Source organism: Dichotomopilus funicola, assembly GCF_033296635.1.
Source record: "Dichotomopilus funicola strain CBS 141.50 unplaced genomic scaffold C8A04scaffold_81, whole genome shotgun sequence".
Lineage (NCBI taxonomy): Eukaryota > Fungi > Ascomycota > Sordariomycetes > Sordariales > Chaetomiaceae > Dichotomopilus > Dichotomopilus funicola.
Genome location: NW_026944102.1, coordinates 36,763 through 62,759, shown reverse-complemented (window position 1 = coordinate 62,759; position 25,997 = coordinate 36,763). Strand labels below are relative to the sequence as shown.

The window sequence follows — 25,997 nt, the reverse complement described above, 5'->3', positions numbered from 1 at the left end:
GACGACGGACAGATTTGTTACCACAAGTGGAAATCATGGCAGAGGGGACCAACCAGCGCGGCAGAGCTGCGGCCCGAAGCAGTGGTTGAGGGTAAGTGAGATCTGAGAGATCTTGGAAGAGCACGCATCGACCAGAACCAACAGCTTTTTTCCCGCGTGCTCCGCTTCATCATTGTTTTTGCCTAGTGCTTCCCCAGTTGACAACTCCATTTTCGCGCACGACGGACCGAGTTAGGCGTGCCTGGTCATCTCGTGCCTCCATTCCCGATCCACAAACCACTTCGCCATCTCCACCGTCAGGTAGCGCTCGGGGAGATCGATTCTTCAGTGCGTGAGTGCCTTACCGGCGGTGGAGTTGATGGATTGAACGGAGCCCATCCTCTTTGACCCGTCGCTCACTTTTCGATCCCGCTCCCCGCTTGGCCTCAGCCTGGCTGTGAGCGAAAGAACGGTCCCACGAAACTGTGCCGCTTCGACCCCCCCAACATCCCAGACTGGGAAGGTCGGGTCAGGTACCGAACGCTGGCGTTGGCGCGGGCGGGCGGTGTCGTCCACAGCTCCAGCCACAGCATTTTGGTGTGCCTTTTCAACCCACCCTGGTCGGGTCTGAAACATGCTTCAGAAATAGCTCAGCGCTGCACTGTTGACAAGGGTCCAGGGGTCCCTCACTCCACTTCTTCGTCGTCTTCCTCTCTTTGGGCCAAAGCCCATTCCTTGGCAACAACGACTCGGCAAGAGTGTGCGGCGTTTGGACACGAAGTCAGCTGGGCTAGGAGAGCAGAAGCTTGCCCCGGCGAGTTCCCCGTTCGCGTGTGTACTCGGTATCGCGTCATGCATTTGTCAAAGCTGGCCAGCCCCGTCCGTCCGTCCGTCCGTCTCCTTTGCCGGCGGCTTTTTCGGCCGGGATCGACGGAGGCTCTTCGGGTCTTTGCTCCGCTAAAAAGGAAAGGAAGCCGCAGGGGCTGTGGCCACCTTCGCGTTGACATCGGTTCTCCCGTTACATAATACTCTCTGCTCTTCAATCCTCCCCGGCGGCGCATTGTGGAAGACGACAAGGCTGTGTCTTCTCAACTTTGCAAGGCTTACTTACGGCAAGCTCCGCGCCCTCTACGCCGTCCATGCGGGGGCCGTGTGTGTTGATCTGCGTTCACACTCACTTCTAGAATCGATGATGCGAAAACTCAAGTATGGCTGTTTGCGCTGGTGGGCTGGCGTCACCGCCCGACAGATTCCTTATGCAAAGCATCTTATCCGGCAGGTGGGTATCTCCCGCCTGATCAACCAGAGCATCTCTGAAACACAGAAGCTCTCTGTTTCAGAAGCTGACCCCCCACGACCGGCAGACAAAGGTCTTCTCCTCTCGTATGTTCTCGGTCATGGACCATGTCATGCGAGCTCTAGACCCGGCTGGCTGTTCGTCACCTGGCAACTTGTTGTTTAGGCTTGTCTTTGTTTCCCCGGTTGGATCCTAGCTGCGTCCGTTCTCTGTCGAGTGAGGTTGTATTGTGCAACCCCTGGCGCTACCCCGATCGCGCCGATGGTGGGGGATGTTGCGGAAGGTTTATCCCGTCCGTGTGCTCATCCAGTCGGCAGGCACGGCAGGACAAACACGCTGGCAAGGAGCCGAGAGCATTCAATGACACGGAGTACCGAATGAGTGTCGTTCGGTAAAGCGCCAACTTGGACTCTCCTGATCAACCCGCATGTCCTATGTATGATTCTGCTGTTTCCCCCGTCACGCTACCAAGGTAAACTCGTGTTAACCATGCCATCCTGCCGGGGAGCATTCCCTTTCGGTGTTGATGCGCCCTCCCACCCCGGTGATCATTCTCATTGATTCATCCCCCAAGGGGGACGAGGTGCTGTTTCACATATCCAGGGCGGAAGCTCAGAAAAGTTCGCGCTGTTATGATTGCTTGTCCGTCCAATAGCGGGTATCTATCGCATCAGGAGGTGAACTTGGTGATACACATTTCGGCGTCGGACTCCCGAACATGGGGCTGGTTAATACACTATAGTAGGAGCGCAGAGCGACATTCGCGTAGAAAGTGCGGTGTGAGAGTGAAGACATAGCTAACGCCATTGGCGGGCGGGGACGAGCTGCCCAAGCCGTTTGATAGCTTACGGCTAGGAATAGAATAGTATCTTACGTGGCCGCAGAAGATGGCCGCGTGGGTGGGTGAGCTGGCGACCAATAACGATCTGCCCTATCAGATCTGCTCAGATCACGCGCTGTGCGATCCGAAAAAGCAGGTTGAGCCACACATGGGACACTAGAGTCACTTCATCAGTCAGATTGTTGCACTACCCGCCAGGACGGCGGTAAAAGATATCTGTTGTGTCCATGTTCCCGTGTGTGTATGGACAGCCCGCGAATTAAGACGTGTGTGGGGAACACACCCTCATCCCCACACAACACAAACAACTACGTGTATGGCCCAACGCGAGGTCAAGATCTGGTTCCTGCAGCGAGCGATCTATGTGTGGCCGAGGTTGTGGTCGGGCAGAGCCGTCCATCCTCTTTCACCCAACGTTGTGCAGTGGAGTAGGGCGTACACACAACGGAGTATGTGGAGGGTGTAGGGGAGTCAGAGGGTCATTTTGACGTATTGTGAGAACAAGAATTAGAGCCACACACCAGCCTCACTCACTAGTTCGTGGGACCCGTCAATGGATGTTAGGAAACCTTCGGCTAGTCAGTGTGGTGTACCCTTCACAATTCATCAGCACGCAAGCGATGCCAAGTGCCGTGTTAGCCATCCTCGTGCCGGCTTACCCGCGAAACACCACGCGCTCGTGACCCTGGGGCATCCCGCTGGTTGCCAAGGGAGATCAGAATGCGAAACGCAGAAAGAAAGGGGGTGTTTTGTCGCGGGCAGATCTCGAAACAGATTCGATGGTCACGGTAACAGCGTCGGGTCGTCGAGGACGAGGTGATCTTGGGGGAAAGGTCGGCGCAGACGAGGGGAAAGATGGTGGGTTCGTGCTTTTCGCTCTTGGTTCCTGCAGCTTCGATTGGTGTACCTGACAGTGGCCGGCAGCCCTGCATAAGCGGGGCGTTCCCTCTCGGCCGTGCGAGTGCAACATGTTGCACAGAACACCAAAAAGCAATTCCAAGCAGCAAACAGTGTGATGCAGGACTTGACCCGTTGCCGTTGGGAGTTGGAACCTTGTTCCGCCGTTGAATGCGAATGTTCTAGCCCACGCGAGGGAGGGGGAAAAGGACAAGGAAGTTCAGGTTGGGAAATCGGAGAGTTGCTCGGCCCCATTATTTTTTCAAGGGACGGGGTTATCATGGGGCCCTCACAGCGGGCAAGGCGGGGCAACATTGTTCGGATTTGCCAGAACAGGGAAGGGACATCTATCCAATTCGGCCTAGTCCGGCGGGAGCCGAGAACGAAACAAGCGCCGTTGCGCTCGGGCGTGGAGTTCAGGGGTCGGGAAAAGACATGAAACTCGACAGCACTTGTCACAACTTTTTCCAGAAGGACGGCTTGTCCAAACAGTGTGATATGTCGATTGTTGTGCACCGTAGGAACGTGATGATGCAACAGTGGAAATTGACTCCGGTTGAAGAAGCAGGAGGCTCAACTCTGTGTTTGAGAATCGAGAATAGGCCGGAGGTTTATTGCGATGTTGACTGACTTGCGTTTGCTCGAACGTTTTTTAGATTCTCGCCGTCATTCTATACTGCCAAGATGCCGACTGACTGGCATTTCTCGGTTGTGTACACTAGTGTAGGGTTAACAGCAGCAACCCACACTACAAACCCAACCCGTATGAGTATGGTGTCCCCTGGCCTGGCCACTTTCAGCTCTCGGAATACCACCACAACATCACCGCCAAGTCCTGTATTTAGGGCCATGACCGAGCTCCGGTGCGTCTTTTCCCCGCCCTTCTCCCCTTCTCCTTGCGGAACCGAATCGCCGGGACCCAGGCACGGCCAACGTAAGGTCCCTTCGCCCAGAGACTACGAATTCGAAATTCCTCGCCTTGGATCGAGCACCGTGCACCAACGCGGCCAACAGATCCCCGTGCGTGCGGTCGACCACGGCGGGGCAGCCCCTGGACCCGGGATCCTGCTATGATCCGCCCTTGCAAGTATTACTCGTGTCGGCCGAATGCCGAGTGGTAGCATTGCACACCACCTTCCAGCACGAACGAAAAACTCGATTCAGAGAACCCCGGCCATGTCAGCGATGCCGGCAGTGTCTCCTTGACCCAGAAGAGGTAACGACCGTTTTCCCGTCGATGACAGTCCCAAAGCCTTCTTTCCATTTTTGTTGCCCCCCCCTCTCGTGAGCCGAGTTTCGCCCTGCAGAAAGCCCCCGTGCTCGTCCGGACTATGCAGGTCCCCCTCACACGGCACACCATCAACACCCCAGCAACAGGCTCAACAACCAGATCGGCCTCCTGAAACCAGGAACCCTGGCGGCATGATCGCTACTATCACGGGCGATTCCCACTATCCTTGTCGTGGGTTCGAGGCCGCGGGCATCATCGAGACGCTCGGACAGTAGTGTCTCCCGCGTGAGAGCGTGGCAAAGGATCCCGAAGCGGATCGGTAAGTGGGCGGCGAGGGACGCATGAAGTCTTCGGGGAAACGCTTTCCGAACAGCCACGCGGTGCTATGGCCTGAGATGATCATTGGGATATGCCTGAGCCGTTCGAACCGTTGGCTGTCCGCCCGCAGCGTGGCTCAGTACCCGCGATGACACTGTCAACAAAGGGAACAGAGGAGTAATCATTACGAGTCAGGGCGTTTGCGCCGGACGGGATGGAGTTCGCCGTTATCCGGGCTCGTTGTTGATATAATTTTTCGCCACCATTGCTGAAGAACGTATGATAATATCGGACCGAAGTATCACGTCTCAACCTCTTCGTTGACAAAAAGTGGTTCAACTACTCATGTTCACAAGTCAGCTTGTCAAACCCCAACAAAGTGACAGTCACAAACTCACCGAACCCCCACCTACTCCTGCGTTGCTTTTTTGCAATCAAACACGTCAGCGAACTCAGCACTCAACCCAGGGTGACATTCACATTACCTGGCACTGTAAACCGTTGACCAGGAGCTCAGGGACCTGATTTCCTATTTCGGAACCAATGCCCGTTCTTACAGGCGAAAGCTCTAACATGCATACCAATACGTTTGACCCCTGGGCTTAAGTCCCCCTTTTTTCTTCTGACAGGCTAGCGTTGTTTTCGGGGAACGCTTCCATAATCCGTCACCGGGGAGCACGATGCTGACAGAAACAACTTGATGGGTTCCATTACTTGGGGGGCAAGGGGGCTAACGGGGTTAAGTGTTATTGGCACGGCGGAGCGGGCAAGGTGGTGGATCGAAAAGAGCCAAGATTGAATCTGGCGGTGTTGCAGAGTCCAGACCTGAACAGAGAAGATGGCGGGAACGGAAACGGGGATGATATCAGGAGGATAACCACACCCGCCCTATAGTGGCTGATCCGGCGGCTGATCCAAAAATGGCGCAATTTTGGCCCACTTTAATCAGTGGCTGGCAATATTCCACAATATCCACGCCTATACCCTGCAAACACAGCATACTGCAAGACTGACTACATTGCTCGCAACGTATATAGCATATTGCATCGCCGCAGTTGTAGCCAAAATGCTCTATTTACTAGCTTCAGATCTATATATCTATACCCTGCCTAGCCCTCGCCGGGGCCTGTTAGCCAGGGCCCGTTGGCCGGCCCTGGCTTCACGGAGCTTACGGCTTGCCCGGAGCTGCTTGTAGAAGGTATCCAACGACCGGCTTGACTGCCGGTAGTCTGCCGCTACGGTATATATCGCTGAGATCTCGGCGATACGCCGGGACTTGTTTACCCGCCGGATCTCCTGGATAACTTCGAGGTAGAGGGAGTACCACTATACCTCCGATCGTCGACCGGCTTGCCACTGGCTTCCCTACTGGGTATCTAGTGCTAAGACGGCCGGTTGCCCCGGTAAGCCGGTCATCTACTCCTGCCAGAGGGCTTTAATGGTTTTGATAGCCTGGCTTATCTGGTATTTAGGCGGGGTCTTGTTGGCGCTGGGGATATAGAAGTCGTCTATCAACGCCGGCTTGAGCTTGAGGTCTGGTATTGTAATTATGGCTATAGCTGGTACCGGCCCTGGCCTCGGCCCTAGCCTTGGCCTTAGCCTTGGCCCTGGCCCTGATGCTGGCCTGGCTGGCCTGGCCTCTAGTAGCTGGATCTGGAGCGTAGCTTCGGCGAGTGCTTGCCGGAGGTGGTTAGTATAATTGCTTGTAAGCCGGGCTTCTAGCCTAGCTATCTTAGTAGTTAAAGTAGCTATTACCTCTATAAGCTATATTATATACTATACCTCTATTATTAATAGATGCTCTATAAACTATAGGAGTACCTATATAAGTAGTATAAGCTGGTCTGGCTCTTTATTGCTATTAGCCTAGGTGAGTATCCGGTATATAAAGGGCTGATATTTAAGATACTAGAAGACTGGGTAGTTCTATACTAGGCTTTTAGGGTATTGGTCAATTAGGAATGTTAAGTCCTGGAGGACTACCTTATAGAGATAGATAAGGAGGTTTATAGTACCTATACCGGCTAGGTCTTTCAGCTTCTAGGTACTATCGGCCTATTGGTCTAGCTCCAGCCAGATTATTAAGAGGAGCGCCGGTAGTAGTAGTATAGCCTAGGGTAGGTTGAAATACCCTATCTATACCAGGTGGCTGGTAATACTCTATATAAACTTATAGGGTAGTATATTAAGATAATATTTAACCATTTAGTCTAGATTCTATTACCCGGTATATTAGATTTATACCTCGCTTATACCTTATAACTCAGCGGTCTTTACCCTAGAGCTCTACCTAGTATAGGTCTTCTTTATAGAGACTATACCGGTATAGCTGAAAGCCTAGCTAACCTAGCTCCGTTAAGTATTATAGGAGATCCTGGTAGATAGATCGGCATCGGCTACCTTGATTAGGTAGGTGCTATACTAACGTTAAGGGCTTCCGAAGTCTAGGAACAGCTCTAGTAAAAGGTTTTACTGGAAGAGGAGGTAAAAGGTAAGTATATTAAGAAGGTAAATCCTAAGGTCTTAGCTCTAAAGTGCTTTAGCTATTTTAAGCCAGCTATATTGGTTTATCTTCCTAGTATAGGTAGTAAAGATCAGAGGTATATACTAGGTTAGCCCTTTACTGGGGAATTCAAATATAAAAAGGTCTAAGAGCTTAGCTACCTTATAGTTATTACCTTAGGCTAGTATATAGTAGCTAAAGAGGAGGTCTATTAATATTTAAAGGCATTACTCGGTATTTACCAGGGTCTTAGCGGTCTAGCCCTATATTTTCTTAGTAATCCTCTAGAGCTCTAGCTCTGAATAGCTATTAAAAAGTATATCTTAGCCTTTATCGGTATAGATAGACCGGCTTTAGGCTATATATTACCGTTATAGGGTCTATATATATTCCTGGGCTATAGTCTCCTAGGGTAATAGGTAGTTGTTTATATCGAGAGTCTATTACTATTACTATAGATCTATAATCGCTATAATATATACCTAGATAGACCGTTAATATAACTAGGCCTTAATAGCCAGTATACTAGGTACTAGCTTCTAGCTTAGACCTTAAAGCAGGTAGTATATAACTTCCTTTTTAAGGAATAGGAGTAGCTTACTCTCTATAATAGTCTCTCTATCTTAGAAACCATAGCCTTAGTAGAAGCTCTGGAACTCTATCTGCTTTAACGTATATACCTGTTTAGTAGTTATCAGCCGCTTAATGTAGATAGTAGTGTATATATAGTAGAGGTTGTCTTTTAGCTCGGTATTATTGGTGATATTCCAGTTCTACGCAGTATAGTATACGGGCGCCGTGACTGTAACCACATTACCAGGGCCTAGTTCTTCTAGTTCCAAAGGCCTAGTACGTACTGTAATAGACAGCCGGGTCGCTTACGCCGCCACCGGTACTACAGTCACCACCGGTACTGGCTGTAGTTTATAAAGGGTTCGGCAGGCCATCTTACAGCCTATATAGGATATAGGGTTAGAAGATACAGGCAATATAGTATATCCAGAGGATATCAATAATATAGAACACTATTATAGTAGCTTAAATTGACTAATTAGAGGGCTAGGAACTATCCGATTAATAGTAGATATAGATATTATAGAATAACTATATTACCAGGTGAACGTATATATAGATATTAGCTAATATCCCCTATAGGAGTAGGGTAGGGTTAGGGTTATAGTCAGTCAGCGGCTGATTATAAGCCAGTCAGGGTTCTAATACTAGGAGGATAACTATACCTACCCTATAGTAGCTGATCCAGTAGCTGATCCAAAAATGGCGTAATTTTGGCCTACTTTAATCAGTAGCTGGCAATATTCTACAATATCTACGTCTATACCCTATAAATATAGTATACTATAAGATTGACTATATTACTTATAACGTATATAACGTATTATATCGCTATAGTTATAGCTAAAATACTCTATTTACTAGCTTTAGATCTATATATCTATACCTTACCTAGCCTTCGCTAGGGCCCGTTAGCTAAGGCCTATTAGCCAGCCCTAGCTTTATAGAGCTTATAGCTCGCCTAAAGCTGCTTATAGAAGGTATCTAACAACCAGTTTGACTACCGGTAGTCCACTACTATAGTATATATTGCTGAGATTTTGGTGATATGCTAGGATTTACTTACCTACTAGATCTCCTAGATAACTTTAAGGTAAAGGGAGTACTACTATACCTTTGATCGTCGACTAGCTTACTACTGGCTTCCCTATTAGGTATCTAGTGCTAAGATAGCCAGTTACCCTAGTAAGCTGGTTATCTACTCCTGCTAGAGGGCTTTAACGGTCTTAATAGCCCAGCTTATCTGGTATTTAGGTAGGGTCTTATTAGTGCTAGGGATATAGAAGTTATCTATTAATACCGGCTTAAGCTTAAGGTCTAGTATTATAACTATAGCTATAGCTGGTACTAGCCCTAGCCTTAGCCCTAGCCCTAATACTAGCCTGGCTAGCCTAGCCTTTAGTAGCTGGATCTAGAGTATAGCTTTAGTAAATGCTTACTAAAGGTAGTTAGTATAACTGCTTATAAGCTAGGCTTCTAGCCTGGCTATCTCGGTAGTTAAAGTAGCTGTTGCCTCTATAAGCTGTACTATATACTATACCTCTACTATTAATAGATGCTTTATAAACTATAGGAGTACCTATATAAGTAGTATAAGCTGGTCTAGCTCCTCGTTACTATTAGCCTAGGCAAGTATCTGGTATATAAAGGGCCGATATTTAGGATACTAGAAGACTAGGTAGTTCTATATTAGGCTTTTAAAGTACTGGTCAATTAGGAATGCCAAGTCCTAGAGGACTATCTTATAGAGATAGATAAGGAGGTTTATAATACCTATACTAGCTAGGTCTTTTAGCTTCTAGGCACTATTAGCCTATTAGTCTAGCTCCAGCCAGATCATCGAGAGGAGCGTTGACGGTAGTGGTATAGCCTAGGGTAGGTTGAAATACCCTATCTATGCTAGGTAGCTGGTAATACTCTATATAAACTTATAGAGTAGTATATTAAGATAATATCTAACCATTTAGTCCAGATTCTATTACCCGGTATACCAGATTTATACCTCGCTTATACCCTATAACTCAGCGATCTTTGCCCTAGAGCTCTGCCTGGTATAGGTCTTCTTTATAGAGACTATACTAGTATAGCCAAAAACCTGGCTAACCTAGCTCCGTTAAATGTTATAGGAGATCCTAGTAGATAGATCGATATCGGCCGCCTTAATTAGGTAGGTGCTATACCAACGCTGGGGGCTTCTAAAGTCTAGGAACGGCTCTAGTAAGAGGTCCTACTGGAAGAGGAGGTAGAAGGTAAGTATACCGAGAAGGTAAATCCCAGGGTCTTAGCTCTAAAGTACTCTAGCTGTCTTAAGCTAGCTATATTAGTTTGTCTTCCCGGTATAGGTAGTAAAGATCAGAGGTATATACTAGGTTAGCCCTTTACTAGGGAATTCGAATATAAAAAGGTCTAAGAGCTTAGCTGCCCTATAGTTATTATCTTAGGCTAGTATATAGTAGCTAAGGAGGAGGTCTATTAACGTTTAGAGGTATTACTTAATATTCGCCGGGGTCTTGGTGGTCTAGCCCTATATTTTCTTAGTAATCCTCTAGAGCTTTAGCTCTAAATAGCTATTAAGAAGTATATCTTAGCCTTTATCGGTATAGATAGACCGGCTTTAGGCTATATATTACTATTATAGGGTCTATATATACTCCTGGGCTATAGTCTCCTAGGGCAATAGGTGGTTGTTTATATCGAGAGTCTGTTACTATTGCTATAGATCTGTAATCGCTATAATATATACCTGGATGGACTGCTAGTGTAATTAGGCCTCGGTAGCCGGCATACTGGGCGCTAGCTTCCGGCTTGGACCTCGGAGTAGGCAGTATATAACTTCCTTTTTAAGGAACAGGAGTAGCTTGTTCTCTATAACGGTCTCTCTATCTTAGAAACTATAGCCTTGGTAGAAGCTCTGGAACTTTATCTGCTTTAGTATATATATCTACTTAGTAGTTATTAGCCGCTTAGTATAGATAGTAGTATATATATAGTAGAGGTTGTCTTTTAGCTCAGTATCGTTAGTGATATTCTGGTTCTATACAGCATAGTATATAGGCGCTGTAACTGTAACTACGTCGTTAGGGCCTAGTTCTTCTAGTTCCAAAGGCCTAGTATATACTATAATAGACAGCTAGGTCGCTTACGCTACTGCCGGTGCTATAGTTGCTACTGGTGCTGGCTATAGTTTATAGAGGGTTTGATAGGCTATCTTATAGCCTATATAGGATATAGGGTTGGAAGATATAGGTAATATAGTATATCTAGAGGGTATTAATAATATAGAACACTATTACAGTAGCTTAAATTGACTAATCAGAGGGCTAAGAACTGTCTGATCAGCAGTAGATGTAGATATTACAGAATAACCACATTGCTAGATAAGCGTATATATGGATATTAGCCAATATCCCCTATAGGAGCAGGGCAGGGTTAGGGTTATAGTCAGTCAACGGCTGATTATAAGCCAGTTAGGGTTCTGATACTAGGAGGATAACTATACCCACCCTATAGTAGCTGATCCAGCAGCTGATCCAAAAATGGTATAATTTTAGCCTACTTTAATCAATAGCTAGTAATATTCTATAATATCTATACCTATACCCTATAAATACAGCATACTATAAGATTGACTATATTGCTCGTAACGTATATAGTATATTGTATTGCTATAGTTATAGCTAAAATACTCTATTTACTAGCTTCAGATCTATATATCTATACCCTGCCTAGCCCTTACCGGGGCCTGTTAGCCGGGGCCTATTGGCCAGCCCTGGCTTCACGGAGCTTATAGCTTACCTAGAGCTGCTTGTAAAAGGTATCCAATAACTGGCTTAACTACCAGTAGTCCGCTGCTACGGTATATATCGCTGAGATCTTGGTGATATACCGGGACTTACTTACCTGCTGGATCTCCTAGATAACTTCGAGGTAAAGGGAGTATTACTATACCTCTGATCGTCGATTGGCTTACTACTGGCTTCCCTACTAGGTATCTAGTACTGAGACGGCCGGTTACCCTAGTAAGCTGGTCATCTACTCCTACTAGAGGGCTTTAATAGTCTTAATAGCCTGGCTTATCTGGTATTTAGGCAGGGTCTTGTTAGTACTAGGGATATAGAAGTCGTCTATCAACGCCGGCTTAAGCTTAAGGTCTGGTATTATAATTATAGCTATAGCTGGTACCAGCCCTGGCCTCGGCCCTAGCCTTAGCCCTGGCCTTAGCCCTGGCCCTGATGCTAGCCTAGCTAGCCTGGCCTCTAGTAGCTGGATCTAGAGTATAGCTTTGGTAAGTGCTTGCCAGAGGTAGTTAGTATAATTGCTTATAAGCTGGGCTTCTAGCCTGGCTATCTTGGTAGTTAGAGTAGCTATTACCTCTATAAGCTGTACTATATACTATACCTCTGCTGTTAATAGATGCTCTATAAACTGTAGGAACGCCTATATAAGTAGTATAAGCTGGTCTGGCTCTTTATTACTATTAGCCTAGGTGAGTATCCGGTATATAAAGGGCTGATATTTAGGATATTAGAAGACCGGGTAGTTCTATATTAGGCTTTCGGGGTATTGGTCGATTAGGAATGCCGAGTCCTGGAGGACTATCTTACGGAGATAGATGAGGAGGTTTATAGTACTTATACCAGCTAGGTCTTTCGGCTTCTAGGTACTATCGGCCTATTGGTTTAGCTCCAGCTAGATTATTAAGAGGAACGCTGGTAGCAGTAGTATAGCCTAAGGTAGGTTAAAATACCCTATCTATATTAGGTAGCTGGTAATACTCTATATAAACTTATAGGATAGTATATTAAGATAATATCTAACTATTTAGTCTAGATTCTATTACCTGGTATACCAGATTTATACCTTGCTTATACCCTATAACTTAGCGGTCTTTGCCCTAGAGCTTTACCTAGTATAGGTCTTCTTTATAGAGACTATATTGATATAGCTAAAAGCCTAGCTAACCTAGCTCCGTTAAGTATTATAGGAGATCCTGGTAGATAGATCGGCATCGGCTACCTTGATTAGGCAGGTACTATACTAACGTTAGGGGCTTCTAAAGTCTAGGAACAGCTCTAGTAAAAGGTCTTACTAGAAGAGGAGGTAAAAGGTAAGTATATTAAGAAGGTAAATCCTAGGGTCTTAGCTCTAAAGTACTCTAGCTATTTTAAGCCAGCTATATTAGTTTATCTTCCTAATATAGGTAGTAAAGATTAGAGGTATATACTAGGTTAGCCCTTTACTAGGGAATTCAAATATAAAAAGGTCTAAGAGCTTAGCTACCTTATAGTTATTACCCTAGGCTAGTATATAGTAGCTAAAGAGGAGGTCTATTAATATTTAAAGGTATTATTCGGTATTTGCTGGGGTTTTAGCGGTCTAGCCTTATATGACAAACCGTCTCAACCACACTCTGCAAGGGTTCACTGAAGGTAGTGTACTAGGGTTGTGATTCGGTGAAGCCAAAAGGTTCACAACAAGATAATAATCTGGTCTCAATGTTCGTAGTAATTGGTAGCGAACAAGTTGTATTGCTTACTGGAGAACTCCCAGAGTCCTCCAGAACGAGTGACTATATACTATCTAGGAGAGAGAGTGTCCTAAGTACCTTTGTACCTTGATCGTGGTGATCGTTCCACGATCTATCGATCACCTATTCTTGGCGTTTTGAGTGATCCCACGATCGTTCTATCGATCCATCGATCACTCCCGTACTGGTTCCTGATTGGTTACTGCTGACGGGTCCGTACGCCTAGCCAACGTGCTGGCCATCAGTCTGTGATACGATGCCCCTCCTCTAAGGCTTTCGTCCCGAAAGGCTATAGGTTCTTTGTTAGTATATATTCTGTTTTTCCCTCCTATATCATATACACTCTTCGTCCAAAATAGCGGGTCGGGTATCTAAACGAAAGTCTACCTCCTCGACCCTCCGAGCTAACTATCTCCTAGCTATAATACTATTATCCGACAGTTTATCCGTCATACAGCCTTATTCCTCCTGTTCGTCGTACGGCCTCGGTTCCTACGAGGTTTCCGTTACCGACTCCTCTCGGTACGCTAAGTACGTCCGTCTTAAGCTTCCGAACTACAACGTTCTTGGTATTTCCCCTTCGTAGCTTCGTACTATCGTAGCTTAATACCAAAAGCTGGAAGACGAACTTATAGCCGTAGAGGAGTAGGTCCTTCGATTACGAAAGCAAAAGCGAACGTAGTTCGAGAAGATGATATAAGCCGTATCGAGGGGTATTGACTTAGTAGAGGAGTTAGAGTACGTGGAACGGGAGGAGACAGAGGCGTTAGCCGCGTCGGAACCCTTTACCGGCCCTTCTGCTTCGGCCGTTCCTTCTTCCCCAAATATCCTTGACCCTTCCCTTCTTAAGTGAGTGTTTCGTCGTCTTTTAACAAATAAAATAGTCGCGTAGCACAGTAGTAGTGTATATGCTTAGCGTTAGCCGTCCTGAACACCTCTAAGAGGGGGGGGTTCAGGGCTGCTATTATACTAGGTCGTAGGTTCAACCCCTACTATGACCTTTTTTCTTTTTATTCTTCTCCCCTTTTTTTTTTGCTGACCATCGTTCCTCGTTCCTAGTTCCTCTATACCTTTTAACGACGGCTTCAACTGGTCTTTTCTAGGTATATAGGGTGATCAGGGTTCTGGCGGTAGAAATCCTGTAACTTCTCTAGGTAGTTGACTAAATTTCCCGCTGGTTGCCATAAGTTATCTTCAGGGCCAAAGTCTAGCCATTTGACTAAATATTCCAGTTGCCCTTTTGTGATTCTTAAGTCGAGGATTTCCTCTATATCCCATTCTTCTTCCTCGTCCTCTGCTTCAGTATCTTTATCCAGTTGTAAGTTCTTAGATGCCGGTTCCAACAGTACTATATAAAAAACGTTCGTTCTTAGCTTTATGGTTAATAGAAGTATAAGGGTGTAGTTGTTCTCCGAAATCTTTTTGTCGATTTTAAACGGCCTAATCTTCCTGAAATCGAGTTTCTTACTAGGTCGTTTAGTTTTAAGATTTCATAAACTGAGGTAGACTTTATCTCCCCTTTCTAGGCAAGGTCCCTTAAGCCTTTTCTAGTTGTAGAACTTTTTCATCCTTTTCCTCACGAACTCGAGTTCTTCCTTAAGCATCACGTATAGTAAGCTTATTTTATCTGCTTTAACAGCGGCCTAGGGCACCTCGATATTGGGTCCCTATCTTAGGTCGGGTTTATACCCAAAGTTCACGAAGTATAGCGTGACTTTTGTTATCTCGGTTTCCGTGGTATTGTAAGCCAGCTGTACAACAGGTAACAGCTTAACCTAGTTATCCTGTTGAAAGTTGACGTAAAGTCGTAGGTACTGTTTAACAATCTGGTTAAGTCGTTCTATCTAGCCGTCCATTTATACGTGGTACGCTGTCGACAACTTGCTTTTCGTTCCGAGCCTCGTTATAAGTGCTTGCTAGAATTTTGACGCGAATTTAGTATCCCAGTCTGTGATCCATTCTTTCGGCCAGGTGTAGATTGACGTGACGTACCGGTAGAATATATCTGCGAGTTGTTCTACTGTCTAAGCCTCCTTATATAGTAGGAAGTATATCCACTTGGTAAGTCTGTCCACCACGGTAAGGATGCTGTCGTACTTCACCTATGTCGTAGGGTCCTTAGATTCCGGCAATTTAGTAATGAAGTCTATGGTTACTAAACTCTATGGTCGTTCGGCGACGGGTAATGGCTATAATAGTCTATAGGGTTTGTATCGTCCTGGTTTGCTCCGTCTACAGAGGTTACACTCGTTAATAACCTCCTTGACCCTTTCCTTAAGGTATAGGAAGTCGTAGTATTATTTAATCTTGGCAGCTGTTTTCCCGATTCCTATATATCCCCTAAGTTTTAACTGGTATACTTCGAGCACGAGGTCCTTCTGATCTCGGGTCCTGATATAGGCTTTATCGTAGTACTAGAGCCTCGTTCCGTCCAGTTATAGGCTAGGGGTATTCGCCTCTAGGTCTATTTCCCAGTCGGCCCGTTCCCCGCTGGCAATAGTTCCCTGAAATTCCCGTCCTCCTTTTTCTTCCCTAAAGACTATATAATACTCTACCAACTGTTATAGGGGCGTTTCCTCCTCTGTCTGTCGTTAAACGGCTACAGTCTTGTAGTCTTCAATCGGTTATAAGGCGTAGTAGAGCGTACTATCTGTCCGTTGTTATAGTAGTGTTGGCGAGTCTTCCAGTACGTTACTATCTTGGTGATCAGTTCTTCTACTTAAGGTGTCTGCTCGTACGTTTTCCGTGCCTTTCTTGTAGTTAATTATAAAGTTGAATTCCAATAAGAATTCTGCCTATCTGGTCTACTACCCGTTTAAGACTTTAGTCGTCGTAAAGTACTTGAGGTTTTTATAGTCGGTATAGACCTATACCGGATAGGTCGTCCCGTTGAAGTACGGTCTCCATTCTTAAAATGCTTCGATGATAGTAAGCAGTTCCTTGTCGTAGATAGGGTAGTTGAGACGGGGCCCGTTTAGTTTCTTCGAGAAGAAAGCCACCGGATGTAACTTCCCGTTCTTATCCCTCTATCCGAGTTATCCCCCGATTGCGAAGTTCGACACGTTGGCTTCTACCTCGAAAGGTAGATTGGGGTCTGGCAATAAGAGTACTAGATCTACCAGGATACTCTGTTGAATTTCCCTAAATGCCTGTTCCTAGGTGTCTTCCTACTTAAACTCGGCTTCCTTTTTGGTAAGTTCGTATAGCGGTCGTACAATATCGCCGAAGTTCTGGATAAACATCCGGACGAAGTTTGTAAATCCGATAAAGCCTTAAACCTCCGTAGTGTTGGTAGGCGTTGGCTATTCCACGATCACCTGAATTTTCTAAGGTTCGATCTTAACTCTACCAGGTAAGATTTCGTAGCTTAAGAAAACTGTCTTTTAGACGTGAAATTCGCTCTTTTCTTTGTTGACCGATAGTTGACTTTTATATAGTACGTCAAGCACCTGTCGTATATACCGTCGGTGTTCCTCGAGTATCTTAGAGTAGATGAGAATATTATCTAAATAGTATACTGTAAACTTATTGAGATAGGGTCGAATAATATAGTCGATTGCTGCTTGGAACGTCGTAGGTATATTGGTAAGGCCGAAGGGCATTACCAGGTACTCGAAGTATCTGTAAGGTGTCCTAAAAGCTGTTTTCCATTTATCCCCCTTTTTAATGTAGATATAGGTATACGCTGTTAGAAGGTCGAGACGGGTAAAGTATCAAGCTCTAGCCAACTGATCTCGGAGTCTTGAAATCAGTAGTAGGGGATATCTATTTTTGATAGTCTCGTCATTTAGCTGTCGGTAGTCTATATATATCCTGAGTTTCCCATCCTTCTTTAGGATAAACAACACTAAATATCCGGCGGGTGAAGTTAATAGCCGGATATACCCGATCTTCAAGTTGTCGTCTAAATACTTCCTCAACTCGGCGTCTTATTTCTCGTTAATATAGTAAACCTTGAAGAACTTAAGCTATACTCCCTCCTTTAACTTGATTTTATAGTCCTAAGGTCCATATTCTAGGAGTCCCTTAAGATGCTTGGCTTAAAATGCCAGGTACCCTTTATACTCCTGGGGAATTTTACCAGTTATAGTAGTCTTCGTAGTCCCCCTATAGTAGGTGAACTTATTGTTCCCTGCTTCGACGTTTGTAACCTCGAGTATATTGATCTTTTCTCCTCTACACTCAATACTTACCGCCTTAACTGGGCTGACCTATTATTCGATCGTAAGCTTCCCTTCTATATCGACTGAGACGACGGCGACTTCTTAGTCTACCCGTACCTTCTTTTATTGTCGTAGACTGCGTTTCCTAGAATCTAGAGCTTGTTGTTCGTTACTGGCTGCTTCTTACGGCGGGCCTATAGAGGTTGTATTCCCTTATGCTTCGCCCTGTTGTGGCTCCTTTCTTACGCTTCCTATCTTGTTGGTTGGATACTCCCACGGGTCACGCGGTTATAGGTAGCCACTATCCTTCCAACTGATATCTAGGTCGTATTCCTTATACCAGGGTAACCCTAAGATCATGTCCTTGGTAGTTCCTATATCTACGATATCAAACACTACCCTCGTGGTTTTCCCTTCTACCTCTATATCCAGGGGTTTGGTTTCCCTCCTGACCATCTGGGTTAGGAACGGTCCTCGTACTGGATAAGGTACTTTCTTCATTCTCCAGAGGATCCTACATTTATTAACTAGGGTAGGGCTGATAAGGTCTGCTTGTAAGCCACTATCCACTAGTATTAAGGCCTATAGGCGGTTCCATTTGGCGATGACCTAGAGCCTGTTATCCTGGCTCTGGTCCTGAACTACAGCCACCTCTACTGGGCTGGCTGGGAGATCATTATAAGGTCGTTGTTTACGCCAGTTCTGCCTGTACTATACGACCTGTCGTTTTACTTCTAAGCTTAGTGGTTTACAGGCTCCTCGGAGAGCCTGAAGTCGTTTCCTAAATCTTCTTGGTAGTGTATAGCACCTATGGCTTAGTATTCGGCCACCTATTCCGTTACCTACGAGGGAATCCCCTTCCCCTCTTTCACCACCTTGATAAGTTCCTCAAGGTATACCGTATAGAGTTCTCGTACCTACCTTAACTCGTTGTCCTTATCCTCGAATTCCCGTTGTTAATATATATATTCTGCCTAGAACTCTCGTTGTATACGGTTCTTATACTGAAGTCGTCTTTATAGCAGACGATAGTCATACTTCAGGCCGAATAGTATTTCCCTAAGGTGCTCAACTGCTCCTCAGCCTTTAAGTACCTTCTTCCTTATATACTGAAGGTTAGGTCCCGGGGTTTATCCTTCTTCAGTAGTTCCCCAATGACCTTACTAGTCCTGTACTAGAGTAAGACCCTACTCCTCAGTTGTAGTAGTTATAGCGTACAGCGGCGCTACTTGTCTATACGGATCATCCTAGAGCCGTTCGTCGTCGCTGTCGATAGGCTCCTATAGATATATATGGAATTTTTCCTCGACGTCCGAGAGCTCGACCTCAGAGGTCCTTAAGTCCTTCTCCTCGTCCGAGTTCTCACCTTCGAACTGTTCCTCTATTCCAAAGTAGTGCCGGTATACCTCCCTATCGTATATATCCTCTAAGTCGTCCTACCTATAGCTGCTGGTAGTAACTTCCTTGAACTTGATTCCTTTCTCAATGACAGCGGCTTTACGTCCTGGTACAGAAGACTACTAGCCTGGCGTTCTACCTTGCCTCTACGGGCTCCTACATTCGTGTTTATAGTGGCCCTTCTTCCTACAGTTGTAACAAGTGACACTGGTCTTATTACGAGGCTGTTTACTAGGCTACCGGGTTTAGATCGCGTCAACCTCTATAGGTCTAGACTAGGTACCGTAGGCTGTACTTCCCTATCGCTTCTTCCCCTTATTAGCGTGGTTTACCCCGACCACTAGCTTCTGCTGTCCCTTCTTCTGCTGTCTTCTGGCGTAAAGGCAGTCGTCAATGTAGATGGCCTTAGCGATGTACTTATTAAGGTCATCTAGGCGGTCTTCCTTATAGAGCTCGTCTTTTACCTCCTCCTTTAAGCCGTTGTAGAACAGGGATATCAGTCCGTCTTCGTTGATCCCGGCCTAAATGGCATCTTGTCGAAACAGTATAGCGTAGGCTACGGCGGACTTGCTCTGGTGTAGTCGAGCGAGCCGGTCCTGAGCGTGAACCTTCTTATCCTGATCGCCAAACACCTTCTGTAACTCCATTTTGAAGTCGTCAAAGTTGCTGAAGACCTTCCAGGTGAACGGTAGGGTGTTATCAACGTCCTTATACGCGACGTAGTTGCTGAGAGTCGGTTCGAACTATCGTACAGCTTAGCCGGTAAGCCTTAAAGCCGCATAGCGGGCCTTGGTTCCTTCATCGGGGAACCGGTCGTTATAGTATTCGATATAAGAGGCTAACTCCGTAAGGAAACGCGTAAGGTCCTCCTTCTTGCCGTCGAACCTCTCAGGAGCCTTGATCTTAAGCTTAGCTCTCTAGACACTATCGACCTTGTCTTCGTACTCCGAGAGCTGCCCCTTTTAGGTCTTGGTTTCGTTCTCGAGCTCCTTGATTTTCTTCTGTAACGCGACGAATATAGTTCTAGCCTGCTCGTCGGTCTACGGGACCTGATATCCGTCTTCAGTTATGGTAATATCGGTGCTTATAATGTCGGTACCTTCGCCTGAACCGTAATAGAATAAAGGGAGTAAGTAACGTGTGACAAACCGTCTCAACTACACTCTATAAGGGTTTACTGAAGGTAGTGTACTAGGGTTGTGATTCGGTGAAGCTAAAAGGTTTACAATAAGATAATGATCTGGTCTTAATGTTTGTAGTAATTGGTAGCGAATAAGTTGTATTACTTACTGGAGAACTCCCAGAGTCCTCTAGAACGAGTGACTATATACTATCTAGGAGAGAGAGTGTCCTAAGTACCTTTGTACCTTGATCGTGGTGATCGTTCTACGATCTATCGATCACCTATTCTTGGCGTTTTGAGTGATCCCGCGATCGTTCCATCGATCCATCGATCACTCCCGTGCTGGTTCCTGATTGGTTGCTGCTGACGGGTCCGTGCGCCCAGCTAACGTGCTGGCCATCAGTCCGTGACAGTAATATAGTATATCCAGAGGGTATCAATAATATAGAATACTATTATAGTAGCTTAAATTGACTAATCAGAGGGCTAGGAACTGTCTGATCAGCGGTAGATATAGATATTATAGAATAACCATATTACCAGGTGAACGTATATATAGATATTAGCTAATATCCCCTATAGGAGTAGGGCAGGGTTAGGGTTATAGTCAGTTAGCGGCTGATTATAAGCCAGTTAGGGTTCTAATACTAGGAGGATAACTATACCTACCCTATAGTAGCTGATCTAGCAGCTGATCCAAAAATAGCGTAATTTTAGCCTACTTTAATCAGTAGCTGGCAATATTCTATAATATCTATGCCTATACCCTGTAAATATAGTATACTATAAGACTGACTATATTGCTTATAATATATATAATATATTATATCGCTATAGTTATAGCTAAAATACTCTATTTACTAGCTTTAGATCTATATATCTATACCCTGTCTAGCCCTTACTAGGGCCTGTTAGCCAGGGCCTATTAGCCAGCCCTAGCTTTACAGAGCTTATAGCTTACCTAGAGCTACTTATAGAAGATATCTAACGACCGGCTTGACTACCGGTAGTCCACTGCTATAGTATATATTGCTGAGATCTTGACGATATACTAGGATTTGCTTACCTGCTGGATCTCCTGGATAGCTTCGAGGCAGAGGGAGTACTACTATACCTCCGATCGTCAACTAGCTTACTACTGGCTTCCCTATTAGGTATCTAGTACTAAGATAGCCAGTTACCCCAGTAAGCTGGTTATCTACTTCTGCTAAAGGGCTTTAACGGTCTTAATAGCCCGGCTTATTTAGTATTTAGGTAGGGTCTTATTGGTACTGGGGATATAGAAGTTATCTATCAACACTGGCTTAAGCTTAAGGTCTGGTATTATAACTATGGCTATAGCTGGTACCGGCCTTGGCCTTAGCCCTAGCCTTGGCCCTGGCCTTAGCCCTAGCCCTGATATTAGCCTGGCTGGCCTAGCCTTTAGTAGCTGGATCTAGAGTATAGCTTTAGTAAGTACTTACTAGAGGTAGTTAGTATAACTACTTATAAGCTGGGCTTCTAGCCTGGCTATCTCGGTAGTTAGAGTGGCTATTACCTCTATAAGCTGTACTATATACTATACCTCTACTATTAATAGATGCTTTATAAACTATAGGAGTACTTATATAAGTAGTATAAGCTGGTCTAGCTCCTTGTTGCTATTAGCCTAGGTGAGTATCTGGTATATAAAGGGCTGATATTTAGGATACTAGAAGACTAGGTAGTTCTATATTAGGCTTTTAGGGTATTGGTCGATTAGGAATATCAAATCCTAGAGGATTATTTTATAGAGATAGATAAGGAGGTTTATAGTACCTATACTAGCTAGGTCTTTTAGCTTCTAGGTACTATCAGCCTATTGGTCTAGCTCCGGCCAGATCATCGAGAGGAGTATTGACAGTAGCGGTATAGCCTGGGGTAGGTTGAAATACCTTATCTATACTAGGTAGCTGGTAATACTCTATATAAACTTATAGGGTAGTATATTAAGATAATATCTAACTATTTAGTCCAGATTCTATTGCCCGGTATGCCAGATTTATACCTTGTTTATACCCTATAACTCGGTGGTCTTTACCCTAGAGCTTTACCTAGTATAGGTCTTCTTTATAGAGACTATACCGGTATAGTTAAAAGCCTGGTTAACCTAGCTCTGTTAAATGTTATAGGAGATCCTAGTAGATAGATCGGCATCGGCCGCCTTAATTAGGTAGGTACTATACTAACGCCGGGGGCTTCTAAAGTCTAGGAACGGCTCTGGTAAGAGGTCCTACTAGAAGAGGAGGTAGAAGGTAAGTATACCGAGAAGGTAAATCCTAGGGTCTTAGCTCCAAAGTACTTTAGCTGTCTTAAGCTAGCTATATTAGTTCGTCTTCCTAGTATAGGTAATAAAGATCAGAGGTATATACTAGGTTAGCCCTTTGCTGGGGAATTCAAATGTAAAAAGGTCTAAGAGCTTAACTATCCTATAGTTGTTACTCTAGGCTAGTATATAGTAGCTAAGGAGGAGGTCTATTAACGTTTAGAGGTACTACTTAATGTTCGCTAGGGTCTTGGCGGTCTAGCCCTATATTTTCTTAGTAATCCTCTAGAGCTTTGGCTTTAAATAGCTATTGAGAAGTATATCTTGGCCTTTATCGGTATAGATAGACCGGCTCTAGGCTATATATTACTATTATAGGGTCTATATATACTCCTGGGCTATAGTCTCCCGGGGTAATAGGTGGTTATTTATATCGAGAGTCTATTACTATTGCTATAGATCTATAATTGCTGTAATATATGCCCGGATAGACTGCTAGTATAACCGGGCCTCGGTAGCCGGTATACCGGGCGCTAGCTTCTGGCTTGGACCTCGGAGCGGGCGGTATATAACTTCCTTTTTAAGGAACAGGAGCAGCTTGCTCTCTGTAACGGTCTCTCTATCTTAGAAACTATAGCCCTGGTAGAAGCTCTAGAACTCCGCCTGCTTCGGTACGTATGCCTACTTAGTAGTTATTGGCCGCTCGGCGTAGATAGTAGTATATATATGGTAGAGGTTGTCTTTTAGCTCGGTGTCGTTGGTAATGTTCCGGTTCTACGCGGCGCAGCGTGCGGGCGCCGTGACCGCGACTGCGTCGCCGGGGCCCAGTTCTTCCGGTTCCAAAGGCCCGGTATATACTGTAATAGACGGCCGGGTCGCTCGCGCCGCTGCCGGTACCGCAGTTGCCACCGGTGCTGGCTGTAGTTTGCGGAGGGTTTGGCGGGCCATCTTGCAGCCTGTATAGGATATAGGGTTGGAAGATGCAGGCAATGTAGCGTATCCAGAGGGTATTGATGATATAGAACACCATCACAGTAGCTCAAATTGACTAATCAGAAGGCCAGGAACCGCCCGATCAGCGGTAGATGTGGATATTACAGAATAACCACATTGCCAGGTGAGCGTATATGTGGATATTAGCCAATATCCCCTGTGGGAGCGGGGCAGGGTTAGGGTTACAGTCAGTCAGCGGCTGATTGCGAGCCAGTCAGGGTTCTGATACCAGTTAAGCTTGGGAGAGACAATGCAGTTGTTACGATTTACTTCGTACGGCTTCGGGGTATGATCTAGTTCTCAAATGTTTCCCAACAACTGCAATGCCATCAAACAAATCTACCCAAATGTGAATTGCACATCCCGTAGTCGCACATCGTTGCCCTTTCACCACCCAAAGACTTTACCCCTTATATCCCCTTCAGCTCCTTCTCCATGGTCTTCAGTTCCTCTCTAACCTTGGGACAGTAATGTTTCCTGAGCAGTTCTCCCTCCCACACAGTCGTCGTGAACGGATTACTCCCCTCGATCGTCTCAGCCAGCGGCTTGTAGCTGCCGTCGCCCTTGCGTTCTTCAGTGTTCCACATCGCGTTGACCTTGCGCCCGTGTGTGTGCACAACATCATGCACCACGCCCAGCATTGCCTGGCACGACTTCTCTGGTAGCTGCAGCGCTACGGACATGAGCTGCTTGGTGAAGGCGGCCAGCCGGAGCGGCGGCACCGAGCGGATGTTCCAGGGCGGCAGCAACACTCCGGTAAGGCAGCGTAGGAGCAGGACTGTGGTGGTTTGGAGGTTGACTTTATTGGTTTTGCGGTTGGCTGGGTTCTCGGAAGAGGTGTCATCGGGATCCGCAAGGTGGAGAGATTTGGCACCGAGCTCAACATCGGGGTTGACGGAGAGGCTGAGAAGGCTACGGTAGAGGTTGGTGATGAAAAAGGAGAGGTCGAGATGGAGGTCGGAGCGGGCGTTATGGGCATCCTGGCCCTCGAGGAGGGCAAAGGCCGTTACAGTGCAAAGCAGGGCCTCTCTGCTGGTGTCGCGGATCACTGAGAGCTCGTCGTCTTCTTCTTCCTCCTCCTCAGTGCCGTTCGTCTCGCCGTCCGCCGGCTGCTTTGAGACCTCACTTTCCCTGATAAGATCCTTGAGCGCCTCCAACAGGTCCCCAAAGAAATCCTGGTTAATAAGATGGGCGTATTTGGCGAGGCCTTCGAGGACTGCTCCCATAAGATGCGGCGTGCGCGCCTTAAGAATGCGGAAGTAGGTGGCGAACACCATCTTCAAGATTTCCGACTGCATCCGCTCCCGCTCTTCGTGGCTAACCGCTGCGTCTGCGTGAGCCATGACTTTGTCCGCTTCCTTCTGCTGCTTCAGCAGCTTCCGCTCCCGTTTGGTCCGGAACTCCTTTTTCGCCTTTTGCTTCTTGCCAACTGGCTGGTCGCCGGGACGGGTGACCGAATCCTGCGAGGCCTTGCCCGCGAACTCGGACAGTAGGCGTAGATGGAGGAACATGTTGAGCACACTCTCATCCACCCTGTACTCGCGAGCCTTCATCATCTTGATGAGAAGAGAGACGGCCTCCATAGTCGCATTCCCTTCCTCATCTTCCTGGAACAGTGTCTCTAAAGTCTGTAGGCACTTGGTGAAGTTGTCGTCCACCTTGCGACCACTGAGCTTCTTGACCAGTATTCTCAGGAGTTCGCCTCGGAAATTGAAGTGTGGGACGGCATTGACAAGAGTGCAAGCGCAAGTAAACGCGATGCTGGAAACCGATTGACCTCCTCTCCGAGTCTCGACGACTGTTGAACCCGCGTGCCTCGTTAATGTCTTGATGTACCCCTGATAGCCTGCCACCAGCGCCTGTTCGTAGGTCCGCAACCGCTTCACATCCTTGGATACCTTTTCCCCAGCAACTTCCTCAGAAGCCGGTCGTATCCTGTAGCCCGGTATGACGTCCTTATAAACAGTCATCTGCGTAACAATGCAGAGCTTCTGTACGGCCGGGATGGGCGAGTCGCCAATACGGGCCAAGGACTTGAAAGCACCGGGGTATTCCTCAGGGTCTTCATTGAGTTGTGTTGCTATTTTGGCGAGCTCTTCCTGAGCTTTGCGAATCTGCTCGCGCTCCGGAATTTTGGGCGGTTCTGGCGCAGCAGTCTCGGGCTCTTCCTCAGCGCCTCCGTCGTCTCCTTCGCCCTCGAGCCAGTCGGCGTCACTAGCGATTGATTCGGCATCGTCGTGAACTTGCCATGACCCTTGAGCGGTTCTCACCGGGAGTCTCCCCCCCACCTCATTTCCATTTTTTTTTGCTTCCTTCTTCTTGGCTTTCCTCGATTTCGACTCGTAGTTTTGTTCGAGGTTCCAGCCGGCGGCGTTCTTGAAAAACGCTTTCTGGACCTTGGTATCGGTGTTTCCGGTATCTTGGATATCGTCGCGCGGGGGTGTAACCTTCCTCCGTTTCAACGGCCGGGAATTCATTGTAAATGGCGCGGGCCGGCAAGAAACCCGAGATTCACGAGTTTGCGTGTCGTGCTTTGATGCTGCTGTGGTTTTTTGGAGTGCTGCAGTTGGATTTTTTTTGGAGAGACCCTCAAGATTGCAGAGAGCAGCCCACCCCGGTGCAGCTTATCCAGAGCCCCTGGTTGGCTAGCGCAGCCTTATCGGCCCCTCTGACCCAGCAAAAATTCTGGACGGACGATGCTTTCGGTCTGGAGGCTGCCGAAGAAATCAAGCGAGTCTCTCGAACAGCGGACAGCGAGAAGTGTCTTCCACTTCTTGCCCCTTGTCGCCGCTTTTCGTCCGATTCAACGGTATAGTGTGCAGTCCGTATCTACGCACTCAATTGGCGACCAACGATCTCGCGTCGACGAC

General features: G+C 46.5%; 1 protein-coding gene across 1 annotated transcript; it reads right to left on the bottom strand.

The window, feature by feature from the left end:
• Nucleotides 1–23,537: 23,537 nt before the first annotated feature.
• On the bottom strand, nt 23,538–25,604 carry C8A04DRAFT_32143 (nucleolar complex-associated protein-domain-containing protein; the record flags this gene model as incomplete). The annotated part of the gene is made up of 1 exon (XM_062781991.1): nt 23,538–25,604. The coding sequence occupies one exon, from the start codon at nt 25,602–25,604 to the stop codon at nt 23,538–23,540; it is 2,067 nt and encodes a 688-aa protein (XP_062633700.1).
• Between the last annotated feature and the right edge of the window lie 393 nt (nt 25,605–25,997).